Below are 24,494 nucleotides of genomic sequence, written 5' to 3' on the forward strand. Positions count from 1 at the left end.
GGCAAAGCAAATGTCTTCTGTACCACCATCTGAGCTCTATTTCTTCTGTAGACAATAGTTACAAGAAAGCCTCCCAGAGCAGAGAAGAGACAAGGGAATGTAACACAGACCTGAGATCAATTTCCAGCTTCCTGTGTGGCCTGAGCAAGATATTTAATCTCTCTGGACCTAGTTCCTCATATGTTAAATCCACCTAATAATATACATAGCTCTAGACGATTGTGGGAGAAACCGCATATTTAAATGCTCAGGCAAATGCCTAGCTGATAGTAGATGTTTAATATGTGAAATTTATTTTTATTACTCATCATAAAACATTATTGAGAACACCAGCTCCCTGATTACAAAAGAAAATGATTCAGGGAAACAACATAGAGGAGAATGTTCCCTTCTTGAGGAAAGTAACTGGAACTTGTCATCTCTGTATCCCTACTGCACCCCTACTCCCCACCCCTGCAGAGTACCTGGCTCACAGTAGCCATTCAGTTTTCCTCTACTGCTTGAGAGAATGAGAAGTGAGTGCCTGGAGTGAAGAAAAGTTGTCAAGATCTCCCTGCCCCCAGCTGCCGTTGAGTGTGAACTCTCAAAGCCACAAGGACCTTAAAGCTCTGGGTTCTGAATCTGAATCCAAGGCCGAATTCCCACAAGTTCTGAAGCTGAAAAGCCAGAAATAGAACCCAGGAAAACTGCTGCAGGTCCAACTACAAGCCCCAGTCTTAGGCCTTCTGCGGGGGCGGGGGCTGACTGCGGACCCTTTCTTTCCTCCCTCACCCTCCTCCCCTCACTGCTCCTCACAGGCATTTGTACACCTGTTCCTGCCAAGTCTCACTCACATCCTAATATTCCATTGAGGTTCCGGGAAACTCAGGGAAGGGGGCTGTTTGGCGACTACCTCCTATCCCTGAAGGCGATGATGCTACACTAACTCGGCCTGGCGATGAGGTGGTTCTCCCAGTCCCTCTTGCCGATAAAAGAATTGAAGCTCAGAGAAACCAGGTGATTTGCTCATTTCCCACTGTGGCAGGGTTGGCCACCATAGAACTCATGATTCCCGACTTCAGTATTCTTCCCACCATACTTTTGTCCCCCAGGGGTGCGGGATGGGGGAGGATAAAATAATCACCACATTAAAGGAACCACTTATATGTGTCTAGCGCTTCCTACAGGCTACACAGGATATGGGCAGCAGCCGGGCAGCAGCTAAGAGATCTTAAATTCTGCTTCTCCCGGACTCCTCGATGAGTGACTTTGGGCGAGTGTCTGCCGCTCTCGGAGAGTTTTCCCGGAAGCAAATCACGGCGGGAGGGGTGAGGGAGTGGGGGGGAGTGTGAGTGTGTGTGAGTGTGTGTGTGTGTGTGTTCTCGTTCGCCTGATGTGCGGTGTGCTTGTTGTTATGAGAGCAGGGAGTGGACAATCACCCGGGTTCCCCAAATTTCGGATCCCTAAACGCTGGTTCTCAAATGGACGCTGAGTTGCCCCCTAATTCCACTCCCTAAAAAACAAAGGAAAAAAAAAAACCCGAGACCAAGCTGTGACCCCACAACCCTTCTCCCTTTTTCCCGTCGTCCGGAGGGTGAAGAGGGGGTGCGGCAGGGACTTAGCTGAGCACCCAGTTTCGAGCAAGGCAAACCACCGGGCGTCCAGGCGGCCAGCCAGCAGGACGGACGGTCGCTAGTGAACTTGACCAGCAGACAAACTTCTAGCGTCCTCAATGTGGGGGGCTGACTCTCGCGAGACCGCCCCTAAACTTAAACCCACTTTCACTCACCCCCACGGGGGACTTAACAGAGCCACCTTAAGGGCGGAGTCCCGCCCCCCGGAAGTGGGGGGGAGGGCCCGGGCGTTCGACCTCCCCGCCCCGCGCGGCGGCGAAGTGCCCAAAGATGACATCGAGACCCCACAAAGTGGGGAGATACCACCCGCCCCGCACCCGGGGTCCCAGACACCTGGCCGGTTCCCCAGCCTTCCGGGCCCCGGCAGCCTCTGCATTCCCGCCCGAGCCCCGAACTTGAGGTTGCCTCTGCCAGAGGCTGCGAGCGCCCGCGTCCACCCGCTTTCAGTAGCCACCGTCACTAGACAGTCTAACCCCAAGACGTCAGCCCACAATGCACCGGGCGGGTCGGGAAAGACGCGCTGGGGAGGGGAAGGCGAAGAGTGGGGCGCGAGTCGCGCGGGAGGGGTAAGGGGAGGTGGAGAAAGAAGGGCCCAACTGTAGGAGGGCAACAGAGCATTACCTCATCCCGTGAGCCTCCGCGGGTCCGGAGAAGAATCTTCTAGGGTGGGGTCTCCATGGCGACGGGCGGGCCCGCCCCCTTGAGAACGACGCGAGCCAATGCGAAGGCCTTGGGGTGACATCATGGGCTATTTTTAGGGGTTGACTGGTAGCAGATAAGTGTTGAGCTCGGGCTGGATAAGGGCTCAGAGTTGCACTGAGTGTGGCTGAAGCAGCGAGGCGCGAGTGGAGGTGCGCGGACTCAGGGAGACAGACAGACACGGTCAGGACGACAGTAGAGTCCGAACTGCAGATCTCATTTTCTTTTCTATTTTCTCACCGACTGCCCAGAGCTGGTGCCTGTGGCTCCTGGGCTGGTGTTTTGGGGAGCGTCCGAAGAGCCCCTTCTCCAGCCGCCCCCAGGAGGAGCGCGCCGCTGCCCGGGCACTGCTGACAGCGCGGAGATCGGCGACTGTCGCCCGGGTAAGTCCGGCGAGCCGCTGCAACGGCAAAGAACTTTCCTGGCGCGGAGGACAGGGGACAAGTGGCCCCTGGGTCCCGGAGCGAACTTTTGCAAAGCTTTTCTCCGCCCGAAGCTGCCGCGGCGGCGATAAAGAAAAGCAGACGGCGAAGAGAAGAAAACGAGGAGGGACGAACGCTCAGCTCCTTTCGCACGGGTTGCTGAACTTGGGGGAGCGCGAGCCACGGCCGCCGGGCGCTCCCTCCCTCTCGCAGCGGAGGAGGGGACAGTCGTCGGAGTCCGGGCGGCGGAGAGTCGCCGCCGGCCGGCTCACTGCGGGGTCCGCGCTGAGCGCCTCCTCCGGGACACGCACTGTCGCCGGGAAGTGAGTTCGTTCCTGGGCTCCGAGAAGCCACTGCGCGGAGGAGCGCTCAGTGAGTGACCGCGACTTTTCAAAGCCGGCAGCGCGCGCGAGCGGACTAGTAAGAGTGCAGGCGGCGTCTTAACCCTGAGTTCCCTGGAGCCAACTGGCGAGGAGGGCGCAGAGGGGAGGACAGCCAGCGGGTGCGCGCGCTCTTAGAGAAACTTTCCTTGCCAAAGGCCCCGGGGGGCACGGGTGTCCCCCGCTTGCTAGCGCGCTGTTGCGGCCCAGAAACTTCTGCGCGCAGCCCAAACTAACCCCACGTGAAGTGACGGACTGTTCTATGACTGCAAAGATGGAAACGACCTTCTACGACGATGCCCTCAACGCCTCGTTCCTCCAGTCCGAGAGCGGCGCCTATGGCTACAGTAACCCCAAGATCCTGAAACAGAGCATGACTCTGAACCTGGCTGATCCGGTGGGCAGCCTGAAGCCGCACCTCCGGGCCAAGAACTCGGACCTCCTCACCTCGCCCGACGTGGGGCTGCTCAAACTGGCGTCTCCCGAGCTGGAGCGCCTGATAATCCAGTCCAGCAACGGGCACATCACCACCACGCCGACCCCCACCCAGTTCCTGTGCCCCAAGAACGTGACGGACGAGCAGGAGGGCTTTGCCGAGGGCTTCGTGCGCGCCCTGGCCGAACTGCACAGCCAAAACACGCTGCCCAGTGTCACGTCCGCGGCGCAGCCGGTCAGCGGTGCAGGCATGGTGGCTCCGGCGGTGGCTTCGGTGGCGGGCGGCAGCGGCAGCGGCGGCTTCAGCGCCAGCCTGCACAGCGAGCCGCCGGTCTATGCCAACCTCAGCAACTTCAACCCGGGTGCGCTGAGCAGCGGCGGCGGGGCGCCCTCCTACGGCGCGGCCGGCCTGGCGTTTCCCGCGCAGCCCCAGCAGCAGCAGCCACCGCAGCCGCCGCACCACCTGCCCCAGCAGATCCCGGTGCAGCACCCGCGGCTGCAGGCCCTGAAGGAGGAGCCGCAGACGGTGCCCGAAATGCCCGGGGAAACACCGCCCCTGTCCCCCATCGACATGGAGTCCCAGGAGCGGATCAAGGCGGAGAGGAAGCGCATGAGGAACCGCATCGCTGCCTCCAAGTGCCGGAAAAGGAAGCTGGAGAGAATCGCCCGGCTGGAGGAAAAAGTGAAAACCTTGAAAGCTCAGAACTCAGAGCTGGCGTCTACAGCCAACATGCTCAGGGAACAGGTGGCACAGCTTAAACAGAAAGTCATGAACCACGTTAATAGTGGGTGCCAACTCATGCTAACGCAGCAGTTGCAAACATTTTGAGGAGAGACTGTAGGGGGCTGAGGGGCAACGGAGAAAAAAAATTACAGAGACTGACTTGAGAACTTGACAAGTTGCGAGAGAGAGAGAAAAGAAGTGTCCGAGGACTAAAGCCAAGGGTATCCAAGTTAGACTGGGTTGCGTCCTGACGGCGCCCCCAGTGTGCACGAGTGGGAAGGACTTGGCGCGCCCTCCCTTGGCGTGGAGCCAGGGAGCTGCCGCCTGCGGGCTGCCCCGCTTTGCGGACTGGCTGTCCCAGCGCAAACTTAACGTTAGACTTTTCTTTAACATTGACCAAGAACTGCATGGACCTAACATTCGATCTCATTCAGTATTAAAAGGGGGGAGGGGGAGGGGTTACAAACTGCAATAGAGACTGTAGATTGCTTCTGTAGTACTCCTTAAGAATACAAAGGGGGGGAGGGGGGAGGGAGGGGAGGCGGGAGGGAGGTTTGTGAGAGTGAGGCTGAGCCTACAGATGAACTCTTTCTGGCCTGCCTTCCTTAACTGTATGTACATATATATATTTTTTAATTTGATGAAAGCTGATTACTGTCAATAAACAGCTTCATGTCTTTGTAAGTTATTTCATGTTTGTTTGTTTGGGCGTCCTGCCCGGTGTTGTTTGTAAATAAGAGATTTGGAGCACTCTGAGTTTACCATTTGTAATAAAGTATATAATTTTTTTATGTTTTGTTTCTGAAAATTCCAGAAAGGATATTTAAGAAAATAAAATATTGAAAAAGCACCCCTCCCCCAACCTCTTTTCTGAATTATCTATAGATTACCTCTCTAGGTGGAGTTAAGAGTGTCAGTTACAATCCCTCTCAGTGCTTCTATCAAGCAGTAAAAACTACTTTCTACTGGACTTGAAAAACAATTGTAGTTGATGCTCTCATCAAGATATACTCCATCCCCCACTGTCAATGTGGAGTGGCTCTAAGGATAGTGGCCTTTCAGGAGGCTGAGGGAAGGGAGGTTGTGAAGAGGGAGAGCCCATTGGGAAGTCAAACACTTTAAAGTTTGGATTCTCAAGTGACATGTGCTGTGACCATTTATAATGTCAGTAGAAATTTAACAATAGATGCTTATTCTTAAAGCAGGAACGGTGGCAGATGATTACAAAAGATGTATCCTTCCAATTTGGAATCTTCACTTTAACAATTACCAGATTAAAAAGATGGTCTTTGCTTATAAATATTTATAACAGCATTCTTGTCACAATAAATGTATTCAAATACCAGTAACAGATCTTGAATTGCTTTCCCTTTACTACTTTCTTTCCTTCCCATGCCCTATATTGAAGCTTTTCTTTTCAGTTCCAGGTATCAACACAGAAGTTGCAATCTGGATGAAACAGTTACATTAAATCTTATTTCTCTCTCTCTCTCTCTCTCTCTCTCTTTCTCTCTCTCTCTCTCTCTCTCTCTGTCTCTCCTCTTCCCTCTTCCCTCCCTCCCTCTCTGAAATAACACCTATGCCTAGACAAATTATCAGTGTAGCAGTTTACCATTTTGGATTCTTCTATAGTTCTTAGTCTATTTCTAAAATAACCTGTTTAAGTAATTATTTTAGAGCCAGTCTCAAAAGATGGTAATCTAGATACTATGGAAAACATTTGCAAGAGAAAACATGAACACCAACACCGTGATTACATGTGTAAATCAAACCTCAACTCTGGGGGAATGGCAAACTTAAATTCTGTCTACAGAAGTAACTTAGATCAACAAGGCAGTACTCAACAAGGGAACAATTTTTGCTTAGTTGCTTTTCATCCCAAGAGCCAGTGTGATTATCAAGCAGCAAAAGCAATTTGATATCCAGGAATATTTATTTCACAAACCACTAATTGAAGCAGGGCTATTTGCTCATTAGCAGTGCTCTAGTACCCAACTGGTCTGGGAGTGCTAATATCCTGCCTGTGGCTGTAAATCCACAGACACAAAGAGTTTCTCCTTAGTAAACCTAGAAGTGGAAGAGATTGGACAGGCTTGTTAGCTATCAGATCCACTTCATTGTTAATAACACTTTTTTAACAAAGGGTTACTGGGAGTAGAGCCGAGTTTGCCAACAGTGAATTTGCCGATGTCAGCAACCCGGAAGGTGAGTTGATTTTGACCATATGTAGAAATAGCAGAGGGACAATAAAGCACTTTGGGGTGGGGCTCTGTGGAAGCTAAACAAGAGCCAACTAGAAAAAATAAGCAGGCTGGAGAATTAATTACCTGCAAAGGTAGACTAAGCCCAGACAACAGTGCAGTACAGAAAAGCCACACCACTCCCCCCTTTGCTTTAGACTCCAGTGTTAAAGAAAAAAAAAAAAAAAGCCTGAAACTCAAACTCAGGCTTATCTCTACACTTGTTTGTTTCAAATAACATTTCAAATGTATATTCCTGAAATTGTAACCATTCTAACAAAAGGGTTAGAAAAAATAATAATAATTATGGTAGAAGAGAATAAACAGTGATTTATAAAACTTTGGAGACAGAAAATCAGCTAATTACTTGTAGACACTAAAAGTTAATTTTATTTTGGCATTCAATGAATTATTGTTTAGGTAACATTAATAGCTGGAGAAAATAAAGTTAGTATAGTAGCACATAAAGCCATTAATCCTCTCTTAATTTGTTTTATATGTGAATATATGAATATTTCTATTTGAAATTTTTAACCCCTTGTGTCCATTGGATCAGGGGGTTCATGAACTCAATGAAAATGCCTATAAACTCATATGTGTGTGTCTGTGTGTATACTTGTATGTGCACACATGCTTATATACACACTCTCTGTCTCTTCCGGGGAGAAGATCGTTAGCTAATGATTATTTGGTTCTCATAGAGTTCCATGACTCAGGTTAATAATTCCTAAGCTACACAGTTACTTTGAGAAACATATCTGCATGAATCTAAATCCCATGCCTTTTCCCCCTCCATGCTTCTGCTTCTGCTCATTCCTCTGCCTGATATACCTTTCCTTCTGGTTCAGCTGATGAATCCTACCCATTCTTCAAGAATTGGCAGAAGTGGCACCTTCTCTGGGAAGCCTTTTTTTGCTAACTCCATCTTCAATTGAAACGAATATTCCCCATAGAACACCCATAACACTTTATCAAAACTTCTGTATTAGCACATTGTGAACCTCTGTGTCTCCTGGCCAGAAACCTATCCTATTCATCTGTGGATCCCAGACTCCAAATATAGCGCCTGGCGCACAGGATGTTCATAAAATAAATGTAAGATGACTGAATAAACAATGGGACTTAAACCCTCCTGCAGAATAATTCATTCTAGTGAAATATACCTCATTTATTTCCAGGTAGACAACTCCAGATGAGTTGAAGACACTCTGCGCCCCCCCCCCAAAAAAAAGCCAAATCTAGGCAATCAGCAAGTTCTAAAGCCTAATTTTCAAAAAGTGCTCTTAAAAGAATTAAGCTGTTAGCACATTCATCCTTCCAGTCACACAGAGTGTCCCTTCACTCCCCACTAATGCAAGTGGGCATCTTCTTATATAAAATGGGTCTCTGCCTGAAACATTAGGCTTGGAGGTGGAGATGGGAAAGAATAATATGTGATCATTAGGCAGGCACAAAAAATAGTTCCAGATGTGGCTTTATTAAAAGCAACCACCACTTCATTGGCATTGGCAGAGAGGACTTTCTGTTTGTAAAGTTAATGCATTTCAGGGGTCCAGAAGTCAGTACCCAGTATTTTCTTGAGAGAGATAATGATCATAATAATGTATCTGTTTCTCATGTTCCTTTATTGTTAGAGTAGGTGTGCATAGGTTGAACCAAGGAAAAAGACAAAGCCTTTTACTTTGCCTGACCCTTGCCCCTACTCCCCATCTCTACATTGGTCAAGTTAAATGTCATGGAAGAGGGGAAGAGGGTTAGAAGTTGAGATGACCCCAGAAAGTAAAACTATCCCTTGCTAACTCTGGAATCTGGCCCCAGTTGTTTGGTTGGACTTTGACATCCCAAAGAAGGGCATTTCCCTGTGGGGATTCAATGATGAGAAAGACACAATTCCTATGCTCAAGGAACTCATAGTCTGGTGGGGAGGAGTGTGCAGATAAAACAGAAAGAAGTGCCAGTGGGGGTGGGGGGGCATTTGCAGGAAAGACTTTGTGAGACTCATCAGGCAGAAGAGTTGGGAGGAGGAACTTGTGTGCAAAGGCACAGGGGCATTAGAAAACATGATGTATTTAGGGACTTGGAAGCTGCTTGTAGAGGCTGGGAATGAAGGTGTGAGAGGAAACGTGAAGGGAGATGAAATGAGAAAGTTTAAGGGTCAGGACAAGATAAATGAACAAACAAAATTGAAACAGACTTTTAATAGATACAGTGAACAGACTGATGGTTGCCAGAGGGGAGAGGGTTGGGGGAGCTAGTGAAAGAGGTGAAGAGATGAAGAGATACAAATTGGTAGTTACAAAATAGTCATGGGGGTGTAAAGAACAGCATAGGGAATATAGTCAATAATAAGATAAATATGTATGGCGCCAAATGTGTGTTGGAACAATCAAGTGAAACACTTTGTAAAGTATGTGATTGTCTAACCACTATGCTGTACACCTGAAACCAGTACAAAATAATACTGTAAAAATAAAATCAACAGGTGTATTAAAAAAAAAGTTTAAGGGTCAGGTTATGAAGTCATATCTACTCCATGTAGAAGAATGTGGAGCAGAGCAGGGACATGATTCTCTCAACTTAAGAAAGATTCATGCTGATAATAGTTTGGATCATGGACTGGTGAGGGAGAGACTAGGAAAGAAGAGTGATACCAAAGAGAGGCTTTTAGTTTAATTAAGTGCCTGTGGTATTTAAAATAGTCCTAGAGTTGGAAAGAAATGGGAAGAAGATGGCTTGCTTCAAGCTACATCATGCCATAGTTCTTCCTACAGAATTGCTGAGAAGTTAGGCCTAAGGAGGAATATCAAGGAGTCCACTATTCACCTAGACTACTTGTGCCATATTTAAGTTTTCCTCTCCACTGTGTCAATTTTACACGTGAAGGAAAGCCATCTTACGAAATGGTCCAGAGCTCACCTGCTCGGTGTCAGTATGCTCAAATACACAGATGTGAAAGGAAGAGGCTTGTGACCTCCCAGGGTCATAGTACAGAGTTGGTCCTCACTGCTACAGGGCCCAAACCTAATTTTATCTAATCACCCAGAATCGATTAAGCTCAGTGGGACGAACTGACCCAAACTATACAAATTCTTTGGTGTATAAACAAAGAAGCCAATGGTTTTATTTATGTTGGGAGAATTAAATTATAACACTTTACATTCATATAACACTCATTTTATTGAGCAAGCAATATTGAATTCCTATTTTGTGACAGGCACTAGAGATGCAATGGAGAGAAAAATCCACAGGATGCCACCCCTCATGGAGTTTATAATCTGCTAAGAGATACCATAAATAAGGAAACAGACCAATCAATATAGGATTCTACACTTTGACAAGTGTAGTTGACCTTTGAACAACACAGGTTTGAACTGCGAGGGTTCACTTATACACAGATTTTTTTCCCCAAAAAAATACAATAAGTGTATGTTCTCTTCCTTATGACTTTCTTAATAACATTTTCTTTTCTCTAGCTTACTTCATTGTCAGAACACAGTATATAATACATGTAACATACATAATATGTGTTAATCAACTGTTTATGTTATCAGTGTGGCTTCCAGTCAACAGTAGGCTATTAGGAGTTAAGTTTTGGGGAGTCAAAAGTTATACATGATTTTTGATGTTGTAAGGGGTCTGTGAGAAAAACTAAACTGGTTTGATGGCAAAAAAAAGAAAAGAGGCCTTTCTGTAGAAATACTAGATGACTAAGAGTTCATCAGAGGAAGAGAAGAATATGGGTAGGGGGTTTCAGGTGGAGGGTCAGCCTGAGGGGAAGCTTGGGAAAGACTTTGGGGCACCCTAGGAGTTAGGAGAAGGTCTGCATTCCTAGAGCAAAGTGAGCAAAGGGGAGAGTGATGAGCATGAGATTTGCACTCATCAGTTCATACTCTTGTCATTTCCAAAGGGCTCTCACCTCTTCTATCTCAATGTATTTTCCCCACTGTTCTGAGGATGTTCATTGTTAGTAACTATGTTTCACAGGAACAGAAACTGAGGCTCTCAGTTTTAAGTGCTCTTGTGGAGGTCGCTCATCCAGTCACTGGTGGGGCTGTAATGAGTTCCTCCAACATCAGGAGCCATATACGTCTCCTATGTTGTTCCAGGAACCAGATGCCCTGGTGAGCCTGGGTTCTTTGCTCAGAACACAACCCTAGTCCTACATCAAGGGCCCTGAGGAACTGCATCAGTGATCAGAAGGTTCTTTGATGTGCACAGCATCTGAGCAAAGGTGATCAGATAGTCTCCTGGGATATTTCATCCATGTCACAGCAACATCGAATGGAACCTTCTTGCCCTGCTACAAACTGCTCTCTGGAGAAGCCCTGAAAATTTCTTTTTATACAAAGTCCCTTCATGTATATCCACTAAAAAAAACACTACCTGGTTTTTGCACTATTACTGCTTCAGAAAATTGGGTTACGAGATCATTGATTAAGATACTGCCTTCTGGCTACCTGGACAGAATTTGGGTATTTCCCAAATCTCCTCATGACTATCTGACCATCAGCTTCTGCTGATGGCTAATCTCTTTCAAAGCACATTGAGTCATCCTAGGTTCATGCTCAGACAGAGCATCTTTGCCTGACCTTATCACAGTCTAGAAAAAGGTCAACAAGTACCTGGGCTGTTAAATAATTGATTGCTCCACAAGTTAGGATGCTTACAGTGGGTGGTAAGAGAAGACACAATTTAAATAAGAAGTTCAGATATGAAACAGGTCCAGTGGCTCAATGACATCATCCTGGGCCCAGGGGCTTTCCATCTTTTCAGTTCACCATTCTTGGTGTGTCAAGAAAGTTCCTTGTGTGGACTCAAGATAGCTGCATCAGTTCTTGGCATCATAGGTAAACACAAGTAAAAAGATTTTTACCTAAACATAGGTAAAAGGGTTTCTCAAGAGAAGTTTTTCCTAGAAACTTCCCACCTCAATTCCAGTAGACTTCTGTTTGGGGCCCGTTGGCCATGAGCAGGTCACATGCCCCTACCCAAACTCATCCCTGGGGAAATGATGAGACCATCATGATTGGTCTATAGTCATGATTCATCACTTGGGCTCACCTCTTTCCAAGCACATAAGAGAGTGAACACCAAAACAACTTTTAAAAATAAATGAAGATCAAGGCTATGATAGCAAGAAAGAAGTGGGAGGGAGGATGACGTTTGGGTTGGCTAATAGTCATTAGTGCTCTACACCAAACCTTTTCAGTTCTCCTTTGGGCACAAGGTAGAGCTGTACTTACCTATCTGCTACTTCCTTAACATTGGGTGAGAGGCCTTGTGACTTGTCTCAGTCAACGAAATGTAAGCAGTGGTGACATACATCACATCTAGGTGAAGGTCTTAAGAATGAGTGTAAGGTTCAATATGTTTCCTTTTCTTAGCCTTGACAACTGTAAAAGCAGGAACGGAGTGTCCAACACATTGGGTCACTAAATGATGTCGGTGTACATCAGAGTCCCTCCCTACCCAGGCATACCCTTGAGCAAAAATTATACCTTTGTTGTTTCAAGACACATAGATTCAAGGGGTGCTTGTTGTAGTGTTACCTAGCCTGTCCTACAGCTGCTGCAGTAGGAAACAGCTGTATCTGCCACAAGTACAAAAAAAACTAACACCTGTATAACGTTCATAATAGATACTATTTACTGAGTTTCTACTATATAGCAGGCACTGTGCTAGGACTTACAAGGTAAATGTTAGGGCTGTGTTTTATACATGAGAAAATGGGAGTTCAGATTTTGTTCAAGTTAATGGAATAAGTGACTGGTGGAATCTAGCCTGAGCTGAGTCTAGGTCTTTCTGACTTCAAAAAGCTTGCTTCACACATTCATGACATTGCCACATGAATTTTTTTTAAATTATTTTTTTTCTTTATTGATTTTAGAGAGAGAGGGAGAGAGAGATAGAAACACTAATGAGAGAGAACATCGATTGGCCGCCTCCTGCATGGTCCACACTGAGGACTGGGCCCACAACCTGGGCATGTGCCCTGACCGGGAATCAAACAGGCGACCTCGCCCTGGCCAGTTTGGCTCAGCGGTTAGAGCGTTGGCCTGCGGTCCAGAGAGACCCGGGTTCGGTTCCCGCTAAGGGCGCGTACCTCGGTTGCAGTTTGTCCCTGACCCTGGTTGGTCGTGCGGGTGGCAGCCACTCGATGTGTCCCTTTCACATCAAAGTTTCTCTCTCTCTCTCTCTTCCTCTCTCTCCCTCCCACTCTATCTGTACAAAAAATGGAAAAATGTCCTCGGGTGAGGATAAAAAAACAACAACAAAAAACAAACAGGCGACCTCATGGTGCATAGGTCAACGCTCCACCACTGAGCCACACCGGCCAGGCTGCCACGTGAATTTATATCTCAGTTGACCCTCACAACCTCCCTGCCACAGGCGCTCTTATCATTTCAGATTGCCTAGGAGGAAACTGAGATTCTGAGAAGAAAACTAACCCGCTGAACTTCACAGAACTGGGAAGACTCCAGAGCCTCAGCCCTTTCCATTGTTCCTTGCTACCCTTCTGACCACACAAAGAATTGAGATATTATGAGTTACAGGAGAGAATCAAGGTATTATGACAAAAATGAAGTGCATGGATTTGGGAGCCAAGTGCCCGGGCACGTTAAATCTGGCTCTGCAACTCATAGCTGGGGAGCATGGAGCAAGTCCTTTAATATTGCTAAGCCTCAATTCTTCCTTTTGCAAAAATGAGGCTGACCATGGGTCTCAGAAGGTTTTCAGGATTATATATGTAAAGCCCTTGCAAAGAGCAGGCAAGCAATAATTTACTATTTTTCACTGTAGACTTGTTAATTTAAGAAGAAATGCTCAGGAATCCCCCTCAACCCCCGCCAAGCCAGTGAGTCAGTGAGTACACACACACACACACAAAACCCTGGGCTGAAATGAAAATATTTCCCATTAAGATTCAACGAGGTCTCACAGGGCCTGCTTCTTGGTCACTTAAGGGCTGGCTGGTCCTCTCCGAGGGCTGGAGAAAAGTTTTGTTTCCCCAGCTGCACTCGCAGGGGAACGCTCTGCAGGCAGGGCATTGGGAACCTGTTTGGCTTGGCTCAGAAGCCTGTCAGCACATTCAGGAAGTGAAGTCAGAGAGAGGCAGGATTTCAAACAGAGCCAGCTGCACACAAATGCCCAGGCAGTGCAATGCCTGATCCAAGCAGGGTGCCTATCAGCCTGGTTGCCCTGGGTGCTGTGAAAGAAGCCTCTGAGAACGGCTCAGGGCCAGGAAAGGAAGAAGCAAGCCCTCCTACTCAGACAAGGAGAGTGACTTCCATGGCAAAGCCACCAGAAGGGCTCTGCAGGGGTCATCGCAGCCAGCCCCCAGTTACGCGGGGCAATGACTAGCCCTGGACTCCCAGAGCTTGCTGGTGGAGGGGTGAATGTTTCTCTTCCTGGAGTTTCCAAGTCCAGGTGTGAGAGGGGAGGGGAGAAGAGGAGGAGGATAGCACAGTGAAGGAATGGGTTAGGAGGATTAGGGAGGGTAGAGAAGAAATGCACAATGCCTGAGAGGATATGGAATCCTGAGAAGGAACATGCTACCACTCTCCAGCCATGTTCCCATGTTCAGGAAGAGGACAGTGGCTGAGACCTGAACTCTGATGCCCAACTCCAACATCTCCAGGCTGTGAGTGGGAAGATACTTTATTTCTCTAAGCCTCAGTTTCATTAGCTAAGATATGGAGATAACAATACCTATCCCATAGGGTTGATACAAGGATTAAATATGCTAATATATGTAATAGGACTTAGCTTAGTGCTGGAAAATCATTGATGGATCAGTTAGAATTCATGGTTGCCAATGACAAAAAATTCAGTGTAGGTCAAAAAGGAATTTTATTGAAATATGTAACTGAAAAACCATCCGTAGAGGTAGCTCTAGTAGGAGGGGAGGGGAGGATAAGGAAGAGTTGTATGCCGGGCTCAAATGGTATCATTAGGCTTTGATTTCTCTCCATCACTCAGCTTGCTTTGGGAAGAGTTAGCATCATCCTCAGTCTCCATGTGATTGTGTCCAGCAGCTCCTCTCATCCTTAGGAAGAAATAGGATTCATCACTTCAGCAATTACTCACATCTTCCCAGGATGGTGTTTCACTGATCTGCTTGGGTCTCATATCCATCCCTGAGCCAATCACGTGGCTGGAGGATGGTGTGGGATATACAGGTCATCTGCCCACCTCTAAAGCCAGGGTTTTGGAGTCCTATCACAGTACATGGCCAGAGAAGAGAGTGAGAAAGGAGGTGATCTTCAAAGAAAAATAAGGATCAATGATGAAGTAGATACCAGAGGTCAAAAGAAAATAAATACTATAGACAAGAGTCCATCTCTTTGGTGATTATTTTTATTTGTATCAAATTTTACAAGGCAGAATAGAGGGGCATATTCTACCCTTCAAAAACCCAGGCTGAAGTCATGATCCACTCTTCGATCTCTTCTAACAGGTTGGGGCTCCAGGTATAAATAATCAAGAACATACTTCTCCAGGGGGTGGGGGTGGGGAGGGAAGAGATAAACCACAGAACTTATATGCATGTACGCATAACCAACGGACACGAACAACAAAGCCGGGGATGGGGTGGGGGGATGGGGAGGAGGGTGTCAATGGGAAAAAAAGGAGAAACATCTGTAACAAAAATAAATTAATAATAATAAAAAAAACATACTTCTCTAGATGGAAAAGCATACTTCTCTAAATGGAGGGTTGTTTTAAACAATATGACATATGTAAAAATACTCTGTAAAATAGTTATTTATTAATACTACTTGCTATTATGATGTATACTATAAAAAAAAAAAAAAAAAAAAAGGACTCATCTAGGCCAATTAAAATAGAGGGATGAAGATTCTCCAGACAAGACTTTGAAATGTTAAGAAGCCCGAGTACACACACTCTGGTCTGTGACTTTCTCCACTTACCTCCTCGCTGAACTGCATTTGTATCAGGATCTGCATCAGCATTTCCACAATTCAACTGTTGAATTAGTAGAAGTGGAAAAGAAAATGAAATAGACTGTTATCATGACTAAATCCTGAGCAGGAGAATCCAAATTACAATGAAGTATTCTTTTTTTCCCCAGCACACAAAATCAAAGATTTTCATGCCTGGAGCCAAAGATGTGAGAAAGATCTCTGCAAATTCCTAGAACTGTTTATTAGCATAAGAAGTACATCCCATGTTGCAAGTATGAAATACCAAGAAAGGTTGAGTATCTACTGTGCAATTTAAGGCATTCCTAGGAAGAAATATGGTGACCAATTCTTGGCATAAATAGTCTTACCATCTTTCCACCTTAAATTAGTAAGATGGGATTGATTGATTATCACTCTCAGAAGGCGGTGTTACTCTATTCATTCACATCATGTTTATTGAATGCCTCCTCTTTGTCAGGCATCCCCTTAAGCACAGGAGGTGAGAAGCTATGTAAAACATTTGATCCTACTATCAAAAGTTGTGGCATTCAATATATTAATTGCCATGACAATTAATACAATTACCTTGGGAACGAGTACCCCACATAAGGGAGTTCAGCAATGACTTCACTAAGGACCTGATTTGGAATTGTATCTTAAAAGGGATGAGTGGAAGTTTGACAGAAAAATAGGTGATGGCATTCCAGGGAGAAAGGACCTTAGGGACTAAGGCAAGTAAGACTCGGGGTTCATCAGTCAAGCCTCAACTATTCATGGGCAAAATGAAAGAAGATCCTGCCCACTTATTGTCAGGTAAGGAAAAGAGACACTAAACAGATTATTAAACAGATTACCACAAGTTATATAGCCCAACACTTTGCAAAAGTGTTTCAAAGCAGGATCACTGCAGATACTTTGAAAGCTCTCCCAGAGTATTCAGTGTGGGAAGGGGAGCTGGGAGGGGCTTGGTTCAGTCTGGTCGTTAGGAAAGGCCTCCCCAAGGCACTGACTGACCTTTCAACTGAGTCTGGAGGAATTAGTCAGGCATATGGGAGCGGACAGGGAAAGCATTCCTGTCTTGGGCAAGAGCTTATGTTAGAAGTAGCCAGACGACCAGAGAAGACCAGTGTGGTTAGAACGCTTGGTTCAACCTGGGGAAGGGGATGGGGAAGCAGGAGGCCACAGAACAGGTGGATTCAGATGGTGTACAGTTTAATGCAGTATTTCTGAATATAGTCCCCCCACCTTCACGTCTTCAACAATCTGAGCTTACGTGACAGTGAGGAAAGAAAACCTGAGCTTGTTCTAAAGGTGACACACTTTGTTCTTAGGACCCAAGCTCTGATTCCTGCTTCAAGAGACTGATCAGGACATTAACTGTTGATGAAGCTCTTGTGATAGGCCCAGAGGGTGGTTAATGCCTTCTACGCTACCTTGTTTCAGTCTCACAATAGTCGTATCAGGCAACTATCACAGGCCTGTTCCCAGGCGAGGACACTGAGACTCAGAGTGAAAATGGCTAAGGCCTCACAACTGTAACAGACATGAGCAGGATTTAGCTCTAAAGTTGGGCTCCTGATCATTCTGTCATCCTGACTCTGAAGAAAAACAAAAGCATGAGAAATCTGGTAAAAGTCCAATGCTCGGCAATATTTCCTTCCCCGCATGGTACTGTGGCACATAGTAGGTTTAAAATGAAAGCTGATTCCATTTCCTTAATGTGGAAGGTGAACTGGAAACTCCAGGGACCTTTCTATTTTCTCTCCCACCCATATCTGGGCTTTATGCCCCTGCTGTTTTGAATTCCATTTCAAATGAAAAAAAAAAGAAGAAGAAGAAAAGAAAAAACTAAAAACCACTCTCAGCCAAGCTATTTGGATTTAAAACAGACCAGCAGAAACCTGGAAGGAGTCAGGATTCTCCCTAATATATCAAATATTGCAGCCAGTGCCAATCTGAGAGGCTTTGCTCGGTTTTGTAAAGAGAACAGGCCGTATTTTGAAAATGGATGAGTAAGGTTCACTGTTGCGACTTGTTTCAAGGTCTGGAGGCCAGGCCTGGTTTTGATCTGACAGGTCTGGGTCTCCAAACGAGGGTTATTCGTTTTCAAAGGCTCAGAGAGGCTTCATGCTCTCCAGGCACAGACCTGGAACAGCGTCCCTTTGAAGACGTCCTCCGTGGGTCTTAAGTGAGATTTGGTGCCCATTGTGGAATCACAGTAATGAGCTCAAAACTAATGTTTTTCATTATGCTAGCAAATCTTTCATCCCCTCTGTTTGCTCAGGTGTGCGGCTGTGTGCCCCATGCCCTGATCTCTATATAATAACCAAATAAATATTTGTAGAGGGAAGAAAGAATTGAAGATGAAAGAATGTCACAACTGGTGGGGTGAGAAAAGTGAGAGGAGACGCTGGTCTCTTTAAAATAAGATAATATATTTGCTATCTACTTTCTTTTCTAATTAGTCACCTTCTAGTCCATGAAGAAGAAAACAATCGGCTAATGAAGTGGCAGTTAATTACTGAATAAGTACATCACAGCTTCTCTCCAGAGGGCGCAGTCAGAGTTGAATACTGCCGCTAGATGGCGCTAGAGGGCAGACGCGATGCTCCCTGCTTCTCAGGGTGTAAGGGATTAGAAAAAGCTCAGCCAACAAATTCAGCTGGGACAAAAGTATGGGCGTCGTCCGCCTTCAGAGGGGACCAAGTATAAACACTTTTTTTTTTTTTTTTTTTTTTTTTTTTACAAAATAGGGAAGCATATGCGCTGGAAATGTTCTTGCTCCACCAGCCGGAGGCCAGGAAGTGAGCGCCAGATGCTGTTTACAGGGCAGCTCTGATTTCAGAATGAAGAATAAGGCTCAGCAGGTAGGGATGCCTTGAGAACCAGCACCGAATTTCCAAGAAGCCCACGCTGCGACAGAGCTGCCAAGGGTTTGGCTCAGAAAATTCAGTGGATAAGATGGAGGCTTACGTTGTCGGAATAAACCCATCTCCCTTACTAGAGGGACAAGCCTGGTATACTGGGGAAATTTTGAAGTTCTGGAGTTGGACAGAACTGAGTTAAAATCCTACATGTGTGGCCGTGGGTAAGTCTCTTTCCTTCACTGAGCGATAGTTGTGTCATCCTTGGAATCAATGTAATAGTTGTAAAGGAGGGAAGAATAGTTGAGACAAAATGCTTAGTACAACATTCAATATTCAGCAGTCTTTGAATAGCTCCTCCAACCACGGCACTAAAACTCATTCATGTGGGAATGGGAGCCACTTCAGTGGGAAAAACAACTTTCTTATTTGTGTCACCACTGTGTCTGATACACACTGATTCTCTTTGGGCTCATCACACTAGTTTGCATTTTATTTATTTATACAGGTTGTTAGACAGGGTATTCCTTTAAAGTAAAGGCTGTGCTATAAAATTCTCTTTGCATACCCAGAATCTATCAGGGCCCCTGGAACGTGACATCTGTTGAATACACGAGTTTTTCTTATGAGCAAGTCGTTCCAACCCACCAAGCCGAGTGATTCAGATACAGCATTATGGCCACATCTCACTTTTTAACTTCATTGTGCTCAGGAAAGAAAACAGAAAATACTACAAACCCAGTGATGAAAATTAATTCTGAATTTTTTGTTTTAGCCAAAGACCAAATAGGAGCCAGATGCTGAGCAGCCATTTTTAGTATTGGCCAACTCAACCAGCCAAGACTCAAAATAAATTCCAAGACAGAATTAAAATATTAGATGTAATTCTAAGATTTTAGTGTCCAACCAAAGACTTGGGCATGTGGCATTTTAGTCTCTGCAGGTGAAAGAAATGCAGAGAGAGAGGAGGAACAATCTGGATGGAAAAAAATGACAGGGAGCCAACAGAGTCAGGGATGCCAGTGGTGGCCAGTACTAAGAAGAAGGTGGAGACCCTAGAGCTTAGCTATCATGAATCAGATAGACTTAGTCACTAAATAGTCTCTTTGAGGCAAGTTACTTACTGAAAGACTCGATTTCTTCATTTATAAAATGGGTGCATTAGTCAGCATAGGTTAACCCATGCTGTGGTAACAAACTCTGAAATCTCAGTGACGTGGCAAAACAAAAGTTAATTTCTCGCTCACCCAAAAGCAGGTTAGTGGAGCTCATCTATATCTAATGACTCAAAGAACCCATTTCCTTCTGTCTTGTGACACTAGCATCTCATCATGTGGCTTCCAATGGTACTGCAGCAGGGGAGGGAGAGCTGGAGAAGGCACAGTGCAGAAGTGACACATACCATTTCCGTGTAGAGCCCATCGGTCTGAATTAGATACATAGCCCAGCCCAACTGCAAGGGAGACTGAGACTTGTGGAGGAGCATGTAGATATTTGGGGCACGCTGACTATGTCTGCCCCATGGGGTAATAATTAAAATAATGAAATCAAACAGGATTAGATTCTGTTGCATAAAATTGAACAGACAAATAACAAGGGCTTTATTTTTTTTTGGTATGTGCCCCTAGTAGGAACTGAATCTGGGACTCTCTCGTCCGTAGGCCCACGCTCCAACCGCTGAGCCAAACCGGCCAGGGCAACAAGGGTTTTAAAGAGTTAGAAATTTATGTCCTCTGTTGTAAAAAAAAAATCTGAGGAGCGGTGGAATGGCAGCTCCACAGTCATCAAGAGCGTAGGCTCCTTCTTGGTTCTGCTCCACCACTGTTTGCATGTAGCTTTCATCCTAAAGTCACTTCATGGTTACAAGGTGCCCTTCGGGTGTCATGTCCGCGTTCCAGCTAATATGAAAAAGGGAAAGGTAGGGAGGAAAAAAAGGCACCCTACCAACATGAAAGAGCTTTTTCAGAAGCAGTTCCATTTATATTTCTTTGGCCACTTCCAGGTGCAAGGAAGTCTGGGAAATGTAGTCTTTAACATTTGTGAGTGAAAAAATGAATGTTGGGTAAGCAACTAGAGGTCTGTGCCAAAATAGCAATACTTATTCAGTTTATGTGGTTGTAGTGAGCACTTTACAAAAGCCGACCATTGTCCATGTCCAGTAAATGTTTGATATTGTCATTACTGTTTTATTAGGCAGGTCATCATTTAGGAAGCATGATCTTGGTGGCAGTTTATCAGGGACCTGGGACCTGTCGAGAAAAGGGAGCAAGTCTCTTGTTCTGGTGAAGACTTGGCACAGCAAGGCAGGGTTCAAGAACCCCAGTCTGGGTTAGAGATTAGGACAAGGGAAACAACACTCAAGAGGAGGGACCAAGGCAGAATGTCATTCTGGTGGCCTGAGCCAAACCATTAGCGAGCTGGGGGGATAGGAGTGAAGAGGCCAAATGTGGTGTTTCTGGGTTGACTCTGATTAATAGATGTAATTAGCAGAGAGAAGAACTTAAAGAAAAACATGGAAACATCAGAAAACATCACAGTGACTACTTTGGTTGGCGCCTTAGAATCTGGCCTCTGTACTCTCAACTGCACATAAGGACTTTCTTGCTCACTGACCTCTCTTTCTATCTCTGTGAGGTCACCTCACCCCTTCACTTGGCTTCTGCCACTACAAATTTCAGCCCTCCTTAATGCTACTGCTGCTGCTTCTTTTTTTTATCCTCACCCGAGGACATTTTTTCATTTTTTGTTCAGATAGAGTGGGAGGGAGAGACAGGAAGAGAGAGAGAGAGAGAAACATCAACACAAAAGGGACACATTGAGTGGCTGCCTCCCTGCCTCCCGCACGACCCAACCAGGGCCGGGGACAAGCCGCAACTGAGGTAGGTGCCCTTAGCGGGAACCAAACCCGGGTCTCTCTGGACCACAGGCTGATGCTCCAACCGCTGAGCCAAACCAGCCAGGGCTTCTTTATTCCTTCCCTTAGCATATATTTATGACTACTCACTATGGCCAGACGTAGTTTTTAGTACTAGGGATCCAAATTGTTCACAAATTGTTTTGTGAAATCTACATGGCACATTGACCTCTTCCCTATTGGAATGGTGCCTTTTAGGTAATTCCTCAGGCTAATCTTTGGGGCTTTCTTTCTGGTACCCTACATACAACTCACTCACCACCTTGTTGGCCTCAGTCTGGAGAACAAAACTAGGCCTATTTGTCACTAAAACCCAGATCTGAGAGGAACGACTTAATTATAAGTCCCACCCAAGAGAAGAGTGAGATTCTTCATTAACCACTTTAGTGTTGGCTCAGGAACAAGGGAAATGCTGGAGAAGAAACAGGTTGAGTTAATAAGGCAGGAGGCCACCCTGTAAAGTTCCAAATCTTTAGGCAGAAAAATGAATACCTACTTGGGCCAGACTTGTTGATTGCTAGCAACAGTAATGGACTCTAACTAACAGAGTTTTTCTAGAAGAATAGGGGACATCATGAACAAGATTTAAAGGAAAGCTGAAGAGTCCGGCTCCAGAAGGAACAGAGCCAGGGCAACCGAGCGACTTCGTCTGAAATGCATGCCTCTGTTTGCGTGAATAGTCTCCAATCATATTTCTATGCCTTTTCTCTCTGCTGAAGAGACAAATCCTGGGAGAGAGGGAAGATATTATCCTGGCTTGAGTTATATTTCTACCACTTCACACGCACAGTCTGATTCACAATTTTTTCACATCCATAATCAATAGGACCTGGTAGTTCCAAATAGCAAAATTGGAGTGTGACTACCAGAATGAGGAATGGATGCCAGGCAGGTAAAACCACAGATGTCTACCTCCCCTCTCTGGATAATTCTCCCATTCCCAGAGCTGTGGCTTGAAGAACATTTCAGGAGGATTTATAAGACTGTTTCCTCCCAGAAACATTTTCAATTGTGGGGAGTAAGACTGCAGCTCACAGGTCATAACATGATGCTTAAATTGGGGCTTTGGAATGGGATTGATAGAAATAATAGTTACAGGTAATTTAACAATCTAAAAAACAGATTTTATTTTTGTACTATTTTTTTTTTAGTCTGATCTATATTTTTGAAATTATAATTTTATTCATTTAAAAACTCAGTAATACGTTCACATAGTCCAGGTACCTTCCTCCATCCCGCCACCTGGCACACAACGCCTCTATCCTGGACCTTAGATGTTGCCATTTTGGATCAGGAGAACTAAACCTCAAGAAAGGCAGAACAAGGTTCTGATGACTTTATGGAGTAGAGACATCATGTTTGCCTTGGCCTCTATTGTTTTAGAATTTTATATAATAGAGAAATAAACTCCTCTCTGTTAAAGCCACTCTTGTTTGGGACTTTTTCTGTTATAGACTGTCTGATTCCAACTGATTCTCCGAGGTTACACCACCAATAGGTGCTGGAGTCCTGATTCTACCTCAGTTCCCCAGCCTGGACTAGGGTGAGTCAAGAGAAGCATCCAGGGAACAAAATTTAAGGAGGCACTCACTCTCAGGGCTGTGCAAGTGTTGGCTCTGCAGTTGTATGACTCTGAGAGTAGATGCCTCCTTAAATTTTGCACGGAGAGTGTTTCTCTTGCCTTACCCTGCTCAGCTCCAACAGCTTCCTGAGCCCTGTTCCTTCGCATCACACTGACAGGACATAACTTAAGATCCAATCAACCTGCTGATACATCCTCACCCTGAGAAAGGAACTGGTTTCAGTCAGAGATTTAAGAAATACCTTCTTTGATATTAACTATGATATTAACTTTTCTGAAGCCTTCATTTCGTAGCACTCCTGCTATTTCGAGTGCTAGCTTTTACCATGAGCTGGCATGGGAGCGAACGCTGCTCTGAAATACCCCGTCCTCCCATCGGCTTTCCAGGCAGGCGGTCCTGTTTATATATTGTTTCTCTGGCTGAATCATTTATAGCAAGAGCACAGCCTCCACTTGTCCATGAGAAACTGTTCAGAACAATCCTTTCTACTCTGCATAAAGCCTCAGGAGTAACCATCGATATTCCAAATAAGACTGCTATTTGTCAGACTCTCAAAGTCCAGGAACAAAGGACAGTAACTGTGTGCCATCAAAAATCATTTTAATAGAAAAACAAAACCCTCCCTCTGATAGCTAGTTCTTTTTTTTTTTATTTTTTTTTTAGCTTCCACCTTTCTCAAAACTGGCTTTTATATTATGCTTCCTGTAGAAGCTTGTCCAATTCCTTTTGCTTCTGGTTTCAATATTATTTTCACATGAAACTTCCTGAAATACATTCAGAGTCATCAATGGGGGAGGGAGGTGCTGGTTTAGGAGCCAGAGTTTAGTCACTGTTTGCATCTTAGGGATAAGAACCCCCAAATCAAGCTTAGGGAAAGTATAGTCATTTCTCAATATTGTGTTTATGTGATATGATTCCAAAGAAACACATTTTTTTTTTTTTTGGCAGATTCGTGCCAAACTCTCAGGAACAGACAAAAGGTAGGTGCTGAGACAGGGGCTGGAAAAGGCAACGGAAGTGGAGAATGGGGCTTAGATCGTGTTTTCTGAATAGACACTGTCCCGGAGGCTCCACATTCGTTCTCACAGCCCACTGCAAAGTGAGTGGTTTTATCTCCATCTTACAGGTGGAGAAAATGAAGCTCAGAGAGGTTAAGAAGCTGGTCCAAGATTACACAGCAAAGAACTGGCAAGTGGGGACCCAAATCCAGGTTGACCCAGTTCTATAACTGTGCTCTTTCAGGTATATCTCACTGTCTGTGAAAGCTCAGCATATTTTTGTCGTTGTTGTTCTTAGAGGGAAGATGTGGTAAGTCAGGAACCTAAGGATCTAGTCCCAGCATGGGGACATGGGACAACGCATTCCCTGTCCCTGGGCCTCAGTGTTTTCACCTATACAAGAGAGTAGGGCTAGCTGATTCTTAAACTGCATCTGTGCTCTGGCAATCTGGGTTTCCATATCTACTTCCATCAAAGGCATCCAACAAAAGAATCAAAATAACAGGAAGAGTGAGCCACCAGCGGGATCCCTCCCTGTGGGTCAGGAGTCCAGGAAAGGCAGAGGCAGACACTGCAGGATAAATAAACTGAGCTTGGTGTTCATTGCACCCTCTCAGTTTCTCATCAACTTCTCCATTCCCTGCCTCCGCCATCCAAATATTCTGTTCCAAATATTCTGTTCCTTACCACCTCCA

The 24,494-nt window shown here is 45.5% G+C and overlaps 1 protein-coding gene and 1 long non-coding RNA gene across 2 annotated transcripts; both read left to right on the forward strand.

Annotated features, from left to right (window-relative positions):
* Positions 1 to 2,185: 2,185 nt before the first annotated feature.
* On the forward strand, positions 2,186 to 5,064 carry JUN (Jun proto-oncogene, AP-1 transcription factor subunit). Its single transcript, XM_036257489.1, has one exon. It carries the CDS (start codon positions 3,377 to 3,379, stop codon positions 4,376 to 4,378), a length of 1,002 nt encoding a protein of 333 aa, XP_036113382.1. The 5' UTR covers positions 2,186 to 3,376; the 3' UTR covers positions 4,379 to 5,064.
* A 13,248-nt stretch (positions 5,065 to 18,312) lies between these two features.
* Positions 18,313 to 23,978, forward strand: LOC118627258. The gene is made up of 3 exons (XR_004959039.1): positions 18,313 to 18,528; positions 23,750 to 23,781; positions 23,928 to 23,978. It is a non-coding gene; the product is annotated as an uncharacterized LOC118627258 (long non-coding RNA).
* Positions 23,979 to 24,494: the final 516 nt, after the last annotated feature.

This window comes from Molossus molossus, unplaced genomic scaffold (assembly GCF_014108415.1).
Source record: "Molossus molossus isolate mMolMol1 unplaced genomic scaffold, mMolMol1.p scaffold_m16_p_12, whole genome shotgun sequence".
Lineage (NCBI taxonomy): Eukaryota > Metazoa > Chordata > Mammalia > Chiroptera > Molossidae > Molossus > Molossus molossus.

Bases quoted from the DNA above. Each gene is read 5' to 3' on its own strand.
- JUN (XM_036257489.1), top strand. From the start codon at position 3,377: ATGACTGCAAAGATGGAAACGACCTTCTACGACGATGCCCTCAACGCC.